The following is a 12,404-nucleotide window of genomic DNA, read 5'->3' on the forward strand; positions in this document are numbered from 1 at the left end:
AAGCTTCCTCAGAACTCTAAATGAGCCACTCCATCTCTTCTATGCTCTTACTTCTGTTTATTAGAGTGAGGTTCACTAAGTGTGGCTCTGTGAGTCAGTTGTTAGTTCAATGAATAAGGAACTGCAGGTAGAATCCCCTAGAGAAAAAGCCATCATTCATATATATATATATATATATATATATATATATATATATATATATATATACCGCATACATATATATAAAAATACCGCATATATATATACTGCATATATATATATATATATAAATACATATATATAAATACCGCATATATATATATATATATATATATATATATATATATATATATAAAATACCGCATGAAAGAAAGAAAGCTATCTATGCTCAGTTGCTCTGGTTACATTAAATCCGATATAACTAACAATCTGGCTCAAATGCTTTCCCGGGTTCCTAGTCATTTCTGAGGGACTTTCTATAATGAAAATTCAAGTGCAAGCCATTTGCATCTAAACTAGGGAAGAAAGGAGCTTTATTGTTAAAGTTAGGGAGAAGGGGCTCCTGCCATCAAGCAGCATTTATCCTTCAAACAATTTGTCCTTGTAACACCCCAAGTGCCTAAGCAAACTGACCCAATCACATAATCAAAGAATAAAGGAAGGCATCATAGACTTAATATGACAGAAACTCTTTCTTAATTGGTTGAAAATACACTTTTCCTCTTGATGATTCAACACAGAGAAACTAGTGCCTATTTCCTTTGAATTTGATTCATTATAGGATACTATTACCTTGTAACATAACACATAGAAGACAATTAATGTAATGTATTCAATTTTACAAAATCCTATTGTGTCAAAGTTCTCTTGGGTTCCAGACCTGCACTTCCAACTGAAGCCTGTCATGTCCATCTCAGACTCATTATTTAAAATTGATACACTGGGGGGTCGAGTTGTGGCTCAGCAGCACAGCACTCGCCTAGCATGTGCAAGGCCCTGGGTTTGATCCTTGGCACCACATATAAATACATAAAATAAAGGTATTGTGTCCTACTGCAACTAAAAATTAAATGTTTAAAAAATTGATAGACTGAGCATTACCTTATTAGCAGAAGTTGTATGTTGTGATGTGAAGGAAAAATTTTTTCTTTAACTATGACTTGAGTTTCTATACCACCTCTTCCACTTATTATTGATGTGTCTTTGCCCTACCTAAGTTCAGTTTACTAACTATATCCATGGAAATATTCTCAATAAAACAAAACCTCCAGAAAGTGGTCATGTGCCATAACACATGTCACACTCTTTCAATGGCTCATCCCATTTGTTCCATAAGATGACTTTAAAAGGCAAGTGTTTTTATGAATTATCTCAGCTTACAGAGGAAGAACTGTAAAAAACCTTCTTTTTAAAATATTCATTTTTTAGTGTCAATCGACATTCATTTTATTTATTTATATGTGGTGCTAAGAATAGAACCCAGTGCCTCAAAAATGCTATGCAAGCACCATACCACTGAACCCCAACCCCAACCGTGAATTCCACTTTCTTAATTATAATGCTATACTGTGACCCAGTATATATGCACATGATCATTGTTATGAGGATTAAATGAGACAAACACAGAACACCTAGGATAGTGCTTAGTATACAGCAAATGCTCAAGAATTATAGATTCGTAACCATTCCCTCCTCTCACCAAAATATCTTCATCTATTTCAACATTGGGCATTTGGTTTGGTTTTGCTTTTGTTTTATTTTTTGTTAACAGAACCACACTTCATTCAGCATCCACTGAGATTATGGCAGGGACAATCTCAAGGCTCCTTTTACAAAACTACTCCAGTTGGACACAAGTTCTATTGAAAACCTCTCCCAGGAGAAGGCAACAGGGAGTAGGAGAGAGGGTGGACATGTTTAAAACACAATATATGCAGGTATGAAATTGTCATGGTGAAATCCAATAATTTGTACAGTAAATATGTGTTAATAATTATAATAAAAAGAAGAAAAAAATCTCTCATTAATTTACACTGCCATTGCTTATTCTTCCCTGAACTATGAAATGGTCCACTAACTGACATCCTTATTTCCAACTGATCCTTCAAGAGTGCAAGTAGAACTTTTCATTGCAACACATAACAAAACTGGAATTGTTAGAGACTAAATTTCACTCTTTTTCTTGGCACAAACAATATTTCTTTACCCAGCTTGCCTTGCAATTCTAGTCAAAAGGTCAGCAGTAAAAGGAGTATATGCTGCTTAAGGCTCAATATGTAAACTCCTCCCACACACAATCCTTCATGCGCCTTTTTCTATCTTTTGATATAAACACAGTGGTCTTGGAAACCATGTATCAAATATGACAGAATCACCAAATGAAAGTAAATTGGGTTCCTAAATTACCACTTGGAAATGAGTCTCCTGTCTATGAAGAACATCTGCTTTGAACATGAAGGAATGAGAAATGCACTTCTATCACATTGAACTACATTTTTGGGTTCAGCAACTTGTGTTAGCACAAACTATCTCTTATCTCTCACTTCAAAAAGATAATCCTTCCATGTAACTATAAGATAAATGTATTGTGTCACATCCAGATTATCATTCCTCATTTATCATGTGTAAATCCTTCCAAATAGGTATGCTATTTGGCTATATATCCAACTACCTTTCCTTATCACTGCCATTTTCCAAGAGCTTAGGCTGGTAGTGGACTCGTGATTCTCCTATAGTACCAAGTAGTTAGGACTATAGGCATAACCAGCTCAATGCTTCTTCTTGAATGTACTGCATATCTATATCCTTCTTCAAAACCTTACTTAGTGGGAAAAATAATAACTGGAACCAGATGAACCTGCATTTACCTAATAACACTATCATCCTGAGAAACTCATTTATAATTTTTAAGCTTCACTTTCTGGATAAATTCAATAGGGATAATAATTATAAGCATTGCATACCAATATTAAATACTTATTGTGAATATTACACATTTTACATAAAGTGCCTGATACATAGTAGGTGTTCAATACATAGTAGTTATTTGTATAATTATGTTAGTTTTATGGCAACTTTCTTGCTAGAAACTGCATCTTCAACTTTGCCTTCTGCCAATATGCCTTCTACACTGTTTCCAGAGTGATCTATCTAAAATGAAAATCTTTTCAGTTCCTTCCTTGAAATCAAATGTTCAATGAATCCCCCTATTTTTTTATGCTTATTAATACTGCTCCCCATGCCAGACACCTCCTCTGTACTATTTTCTGGTGCAGTTATAGTGATCTTCATTTATTTCTCCCAATGTATAATCACTCCCTCCCTCCTTTACTCCCCAGAACTACCTACCTGCTGGACTCTCTCTGGAATATTTTCTTCCAATTTTTAAAATCTAATTTACCTCTAGACAGCTTTTAAGTCTCAGTTGAATAGTGATTTCCTCAGGAATTTATTGTGGATGTCCCCACAGGCTCATTTCATTGTCCCTGCTAGATGCTCCCATAGTACCTTTTATTTCCTCTTGTGAGATGAATTTTATGATGGATTATATCAATTTATGAATACATATCTGTGTGCATGCTATTTCCACTGCCTAGAATATCCTCCTATACCTCAGTTTGCTCTTCATCTCTTTGATAATTAACTATATTCCCTTCAGTAATAAAGAGATAAGATATGGATTGCCTCTTTTGCAGTTTTCTTTGATGCTCCCATGTAAATGTCTTTCTTTCTGATCCTGTAACTATCACATTTTGGACTTCCCTATATTAAGTGTTGTTTTTTTTTTTATTATAGTGCTACTAAATGTGCACTTGTCTCTTTAACTACTGGAGTATAAGGTCATTAAGAGTATGACCTGGGTCTTATTTGTCTTTGTAGCTATACACATATTCCAGAGCATTAAACATGATAAGTACTTATAAATGTATCAAATAAATGATTCAAGTCAGTCCATTTTTTTATCTATTAGCTATTCAGATAGCTAGTGGGACTTTTTATATTCTACTATGTATTGTGCAGAATTTATATGTAATATGTATAAAGAATCATATTATTAACATGTTCATCCATATCCTTATCACTAAATATGATGTCATTAATAAAGTTCCATATATGTCCACACTTGAGTAATAGAAATTAGAAATTTGTGTATGGATCTTGGATTGGGTTCTGTTAATCATTTTATTATGTGTGATGATGAAGTTAGCAGCAAGTAATAAGCTTTGGCCTGCATTTTTATAGTTGTCCTGAGGTCCAAAGATGAGACAAGGCAAAGCTTCTTTCTCAACTGTCCTAGTTACATATCCATGTAACACTTCACTAGATTTTTCTAGGTAGTTGTCCTTCGGTAGCTTTCCTATAAAAATCCAGATAAGAATTCTGACAACCAAAATAATATGGATGCTGCAGAATAATACTTTCCAAAAAATTCTAAGCATCCTGCAGACCTTTTCCAATTTGTGCTTGTCATGTGCATTTAAGAAGGCAGCTACAAACATCAGAATGAAGGACTGGATAAATAAGACCAAGAGTTAGTTGCTAAAGGTCATTAGATGAATCAATTGTAATGGCCATAAAAAGAGCCAAGCTTTTATCTTGCAGTTTTGAGCCTAGATTGCCATCCAGAGTCACCTTCCTAGATACATGGTGAACTCTCTACTGTGTAGGACAAACAACGGTTTTGCCTTGCTTCTGTACTTCTGTACATCCTCTATCTGTATTTCAAAATAAGTACAAAGGCATTCCATAAAGATTCTCGGATCATCTAATCTCAGTTTCTTGTCCAATTCAGACTAAAATGGAGGGCTCAGTGATTATCATCTTGATATTCATTCAACTCTATTTTCAGGTGACTAATCAATTTCTCTGCTTCATTCATCCTCTGCCCTCCTTGATCTAAATATTCATCTTTTTTTCTTCAAATTTCAATATTCTAGGGGCTGGGGCTGGGGCTGGGGCTCAGTGGTAGCACACTTGCCTGGTGTGTATGAGGCACTGGGTTGGATTCTCAACACTGCATACGAAGGTCTATCAACAACTAAAAAATATTTTAAAAAAAAATTTAAAAATTTCAATATTCTAATGCTCTCCTCACTTTTTGGAAACTCCAGAACTGAAATGGATCTTCTATCTTCTCTTTCATTATTCAGTTTTGCCTCTATCCTGTTTTCTTTATTCATTCACTATTCTTCCTCCTCTAGTATTCTCCATCTCTAATGTGTTCAGTTTCTTTATTGACCATTGCTATCTTCTCTATGTTCTCTTCCATTTGCTTTCTCTTGATTTATCCATCCACATTTCTTCCTCATCGTTTCAACCCTCCATCCACCTCCTTCCATGATCTCTCTTCTGTTTACAATTACTCTGTTCTATTCTTTCCACAATTGTGTGAACTCCTAGGTCCTCTTCAATCTGTTCCCCTTTGCTCATTTAGTACAAGAATGTCTCTCTTCCATCTATTCTCTACCATTGCTCTATTCTCTCCAAATTCTTCTTCATACATTATATCCATTCATATCTCTCTACTGCCTATCTTCCCCACCTTCTTTTCAACATTTATGTCCTTTCATACAGTGTGATCATTCTCACCTTTTTGAAACTCTTTGAACCTTTGATATATCATCCAAGATGTGTTAGATGAGTATGCAATAATAAGCATTTCTAAAACCTCAGAGCCTTAAAGCAACAAAAGTTCATTTCTAATTCACATTGTTTATCTGTGGTTTGGGAAGAAACTTGCTTCTATGTCAACCTCAATTAGGAACAGGAACATAGAATGATGGATCCAAAACCATCTGGAATAATGTGTATCACTATGATGAGGAAAGGCAACATGGCATATCATGCACTGGTTCTGAAAGGCTTCCTCTGTCCCTTAGAATTAACATGTGCCATTTATTTACACTCGTATTAGATTAACCCAAATGAGTCATTTGTTTCTGCCCAACTTTAAGGTACAAGGGGAATATAATACTACCATGTATCCAGAAGGAGGAGAATAGGGACAATTTGCCAAGTGGCAGTACTGACCACCATGCTTACCTTTCAAGATAGAGCACACTATTGATTCTATTAACATTTCCCTCACTTGTCCTTCTGGATCTCCTTTATAGGTCCCTCTTTTTCCCCCTCTACCTTAATGATAGTAGTGTTTTATGATTGGATCATTGGTCTGTATTTACTGCCTATTTCCTCAATTTATCATCCCTTCTGCATTCCAATCTATTTATCTGAAATAGAAATTCAAAGCTTCTTATCCAGATGATTTTGGCCATTTCCTAACCATTTTCCCTAATTTTCATCTTCACATACATTTTTTACACAGTAACTACATTGTCATATATTAAATTTAAAAAATCACCACCTCATTCTCTTATCTAAAATGTCTTCCATTCACTGCAATTGTACACTTGGCTTTCTGTCTAGAATACCCATCCTCTCTGCCCTCTGCTCCTACCTATAATATATTTGATTATATTCCACATATGTAATAATATAAAAATTAATATCAATGACCCAGAACCTAGGAGCTGCCTAACCAAAAGACTCTTTTCTCAACCTGTCTCAGGAGAATAAATTAGACAACTCTCCTCTCTCTTCCAATAATTGTGTGTGTGTGTGTGTGTGTGTGTATATATATATATATATATATATATATATATATATATATATATATCTTTAGCATTTTAGTTAATATTATTTTTGATTATCTAATTAATGTTTCACCCTTATTATATTGTGATGGTCAAAAGGACAGAGACCATCTGTAATTAATGTTTGTATACCCATAACTTAGTCCAGGGCCATGTATGTATTAGAAAGTCAAACCTGTTTGGTAAATGAACAAATTGAATTAAGACTTGTCTTTCTTGCACCCATGATTTCCTTCCCGTTTGTTCATCTCCTTCAGTGTTTCTTCCCCTACTCCTCTATGTCTTTTCTTCTTTTTTTTCTCATATATTATATCCTTTTCATCAAGTTTTCCCATCCTTTTATGGCATCCTAATACTTAGTCTCTTTATTTTCCTCCATCTTCTCCATTATCTTCTCAGCTTTTCTACTCTTTTCTCTCCTTTCTCACATTCTCTCTTTCTCTATCTTCATCTCTCTCTTCCTTCTCTCTCTATATGGTATGTATGTTATATGTCATATATATTCACACACATACATAGGTAATATGTATTCATAATATATATAAAATCTGCAGAAAATGTACATAATTAGTCTTCCCTTCCCCTCTCCTTCTCTAATTCATATCCATTTTTCTTCTTTTCTCTAGAATTTCTCCTCTACCATATGTCCATTTTTCCTCTACTCTCTCATTTCTTCCTCTCTCCTTCAACTTTTAAGTATTCATTTTTTATCCTTTGTTCCTAAGCCATTTTCCTGTCTCCCAAATTATTGTAGGAAAACATCAGTAAATAACAAATTGCAAGTAATGAGGGATATAATTCATATATTCACCAGCCATGCATTGAGTTTCATTGTGCAAAATAATAAATCCATAAATTTAAAATAGCCCTAGAAACTGCACTGAATGATTGTATTTATCTATTCAATAAAGGTTCACTCAGTTACACAAAACGAACACACATTAATGTGGGAGGAAGCTTCAAGGAGTGACAAATGACAGCATAAGAGCTATCAAAAGAATAAAAAACACACACAAAAACCAAAAATTTTTTTTAGTATTGGAGCAAAAAATCTTATTGTATTGCAAGTGCTCTCAAAGATATTCTTTCGACAGTGAAATTCAATATCTAGTAACTCTAAGGACAATAGTGAGTCATGAAATACATAAAATTATGATGGCTCCTATGTATTGGGTGGTAAAAATGTATAAAACATATTTTATATTTTATGAAGATTTCACTAAGCTACAATCTGAAGTGTTTGGAAACTTCATTTATATAAAATTCTTTAGCATCCCCAGGTAATGTGACATAAAATAAGTATCGCAGTATTTTTTATTTGTATATATAAAACATAATATTTCAGAAAATATCTATCATCTCATCTGAGTCTCACAAATCTGTTTCATAAGGGTATTTTTTCCCTAGTCAAACTTAGCATATTCTAGTGATCAGTATGTTCACACCTATATATATATATATATTTTTGTAAGTTTATGAAACTTAGCGTCCTTAAATATGAATGTGCCTGTGTATTAGGTCACATGTGTCTTTGAGTATGCATACATTTATAAAATACACATATATCTCTGTCTCAGATTATTTATATGTGCAGCTACCTATTTATATGTGTATACAGAGTATGTATGCATACAAGCAAATATGTTAAGAAGAGTGCATGTATATATACATATGTGTGTATTCATTTCTAATCTGTAAATTTGAAATAATTATGGATACCCTAAAATGGGCTGCTTACAACCCCAATCCTATCCACAATATATTCTAGTTAGGAGCAATCATTCTCTCACCTCATTGTGTAGAGAAGGGTTCCATTGTCTACCAGTCTGAGCAGCTTGTTCGGTGTGGTCATATTATGAGCCACTGATTTCTTGCCATTATGAAAGAAGGTATCAGGAGTCCAGATCTTACTAGCCAGGAGATTGTTCAGTGGAAGGATCTTCATGGGTCCATCAAATTTCAGTCTCTCATCATGCCATGTCTGTCTAAAAAATACATCAATGGTGTACTCCTAGGGATAGAAAAGAGAGAATTTTTTTTTTCAAAAGAGTCTTGATGAGGACCAGCAGTGCCCTCAGCAAATATTAATTACATCTTCTGATGTAGAAGAACAGCAGTCTACTAACAGTGGTTATTGAATGGTTACTGATAAGTCAGGTAAATGATTATGGCTGAAAAATAATGCCATAGGGATTGTGAGTATAGTGATAATATATCTGATGAGGCTTTTATTAGAAATAGCAGTACTAATACTATTTTACACATCACACAAGCTGACTACAAGACTTTTCTTATGAAAAGGCAAGCACTTTCTTGTTTTAATAGAAGAAATTCCTAACCTTGTCTTTATTCTAGGAAGATACCATATAAACATCTAAGGCCAATATAACAATAACCATAAAAACAAACTTTATACTTTTACACATATTTCATCAAAGCCTCAAAGTAACAATATGTCAGATGGATTAAAACCTTATCTTCAATAGGCAATTAAATCTCATATATAAATAAAAGAGAAATAAATGCACACATAGAAAAATGGGTAAGTGAACAGAAAATTAAATAAATGTATAAAAATTCTTATCAAAAATTAAAAATGTTCAAATTTCCTATTAATCAAAATATAACTTAAAACAAGTATAAGTGTTCAAGGTTTTGGTAATAGTAGAAAAAATTGTTTGAGCACATCCTTCCATTGCTATCAATGATTAAATCTGAACAACAACTGTATATTACGTGAAAGCAATGGGGAATGATTGAAAGCAGACAGACAAAAATGAGTATATACTTGGAAGATGGTAATAGCCATGGATTCAAATTGTAAATTAGTAATTTTTCTTTCCTGTAGGTAATACCCCAAGCCTAGCACTCCTCTGACATGTATGACAAATAGCCTTCCTAACTCAAGGTGGCAGGAAATCTGGAATAATAGGGATGAGAGTACTAGAAGCAAGAAAATCACTGAAATTATGGACATCCAAATCTCAGTATATTCTCTGCTTCAAGTCCCAGCTGACCACCATACAACATACAAATAGAGGCAACTATGGGACCCCAAGGCACAAATAATTGAGTAGTAGTCCACTAAATAAAAGAACTGTATTGGATGTTGCTTGTGAGTTTGCTGCTTTTTAGACTGAAGAAATTCCTCAATCCATCACTATTCACATGGCAGAAGTCTGAAAACTTATTATTTTTATGTATCAGAGGAAATGTTCAGGACTGAAGGATGTGCTAAAATGCTTGGAGAGTTTCTGTAAGCCAGAGAACCACTGAGAAGGAGAGTCTCAAAATCTGAATGCAAATTTTGCCCAAATTCTTGATTAACCACAAAACACAGGGGATTACTGCAGGAGGTCAGTTTGAAAAAAAAGCTACCAGAAATTTATTAAAATTCTTTAGTTTAAAACACCCTAATGACTTCTGATCATATCTTGATTATCTTCCCTGACATATACTGGCCCTTGTCTTCCTCTTTGAGATATCCTTCACTCCTTCTCCACAAATTAACCAATTTGGCTTTTTATTCTTCCAGCATACCAAGTATATCCTTGCTTAAGAATCTAAAAAATCATATAATTTATTGTCTCAATAGGACTATTTTTGAGAGCAAGAGGAGATTTTATAAATAACCAGGGTAATGGGTGTAAACTAGGACTCTGCCAAATGAGAAACTGGAATTAGACTCCCACATAAAGCAAAGATCCTGAAAGGTTCCAACCTCAGCAAAAGGGTGAACTAGATAAAATTAATTAGACAAAACCAATCCACAACACAAACACTCAAAACAGAAGGTTGAGGAGAGAGGGGAAAGCCTTTTTTTAATCAAATTTAGCAACTCCCATCCTCATCTTTTGTGGTATGATATTTAAATGTACACTATCTGCTTGATCTGAGGTTTTCAAACTGAAAAATTAACATAAAAATTAGTTTCAGGCTGGAGATACTACAAGATTAACTTACAGAAGCAAACACAAAAACACTCTGGAGGGACATAACCACAAATAACTAAAAATAAATTAACAACCCACAATAACAAAACACCAAAGAAAATGATCATGAGCAAGAGTCAGATGATACAACATATAACAAAATTAGACTCCCTCCAAGTACTTCATATAACATAATTATCAAATAGAGATTATGAAAAAAAGTACAATTAAAATTATAAAGGTTATGGGGAAAGGTAAGAAAGAAAAATCTGATTATAAAAGGTCTATTTGAAGCTGACCTTTTGTAAAAGAGAAATAGTCTTCGGAAATTTAAGCTTAATGAATGCGTCATATAAAGTAGATTAGATATTACTGAAGAGAGACTAATGAACTGGAAGATACATATGAGGAAAAATTGCTCAGTTTATATTTCAGACAGATAAATGATGAAAGTATGAAAGAGGAAAATCTCTTATTCTTTTATAGAGGACAAAAAGAAAAGGTTCAACATATGTCTATTAAGATTCTAAATGTGAAAGAATAGAGAAAATAGAAGAGGAATAATATTCAAAGTACTAATGGATGAGTTGTCTCATAATTGTTGAAATATATGGATCCTTAGCTTTGAAACCATAATGAGCTCAATAAATTAAAGCAGATCCAAGCAAGCATATAGCAGATTTAAGAATATTAAAGTGGTGAACTTCAAAACAAAATATAAATGACATGTAACCTACAATATAATATAATTTTGATTGATAGAAGTTTTCTTAAAAGGAATAATAGAGGGGCTCGGGTTGTAGCTCAGGGGAAGAGTGCTTGCCTAGCATGTGTGAGGCACTGGGTTAAATTCTCAGCATTACATATAAATAAAAAAATAAAGGTCCCTCAACAACTAAAAAAATATTTTTTAAAAAGCAATAATAGAAGTCAAAAGACATCAAAAATACATCTTGAAATGCTAAAAGAAAAATAATGGTTAACTCAGAATGCTATAGTCAACTAGACTGTATTTTAAGAGCAAGATGAACAAGAAGCTAATTTTATTTTATTTTTTTTAAAGGAAGGAGAGAGAGAGAGAGAGAGAGAGAGAGAGAGAGAGAGAGAGAGAGAGAGAGAGAGAATTTTTAATATTTATTTTTCAGTTTTTGGTGGACACAACATCTTTCTTTTATGTAGTGCTGAGGATCGAACCCAGCGTCCTGTGCATGCCAGGCTAGCGCGTTGCCGCTTGAGCCACATCCCCAGCCCAAAGCTAATTTTAGACAAATAAAACAATACAGAGAATTTACCACTAACTGATCCTCATTCTTACCTCAGATTTTCTCATGGCTGGGTCAATTACTGCCTTCAGGTCTAATTCAAAAGTCACATCAGAAAGGCATTCCTTGACCATTCTATCATAAATAGTAATTTCTGTTCCCCTTATCATGTGCTACATTTCTTCTTCATAGCACTCATGAAATATATATTTATTATGTGTTTCATGCCAACAGCCTGGAAGTCCCATAAAAGTAGGGTCTTTTCTCTATTTGCTGCTATACCCTCAGCACCTAGAACTCTGACTGCTATAAAGTAGATTCTCTATACACACTTTTTGAATAAGTAAATTGTGGAATGAAGCCTTATGAAAAGAGCTACTAAAAGAATTTCTGAATGTCTCAAAACAGAAGATTGAGGAGAGAGGAGAAAGCCTTTTTATCCTTGAAAATCAAGCAAAAGGAATATGCCACAAGGAAAAACAAGTATAAGTATTGATGATGTTTTGGGTAAACTAAACAAATACTGGCTATTCACAAATAGTAATAAAGGCTATTAAACTAAGGCAGAGCAAAACTAA

General features: G+C 33.7%; 1 protein-coding gene across 1 annotated transcript in view; it reads right to left on the reverse strand.

Annotated features, from left to right (window-relative positions):
* GABRA3 (gamma-aminobutyric acid type A receptor subunit alpha3) overlaps positions 1-12,404 on the reverse strand; it is a 228,760-nt gene that overhangs the window by 49,491 nt on the left and 166,865 nt on the right. The window contains exon 6 of the mRNA XM_081277644.1: positions 8,423-8,643. Within this exon, the coding sequence (XP_081133770.1) occupies positions 8,423-8,643 (221 nt within the window). The remainder of the gene's footprint in view (positions 1-8,422; positions 8,644-12,404) is intronic.

This window comes from Spermophilus citellus (assembly GCF_964194105.1).
Source record: "Spermophilus citellus genome assembly, chromosome: X".
NCBI lineage: Eukaryota > Metazoa > Chordata > Mammalia > Rodentia > Sciuridae > Spermophilus > Spermophilus citellus.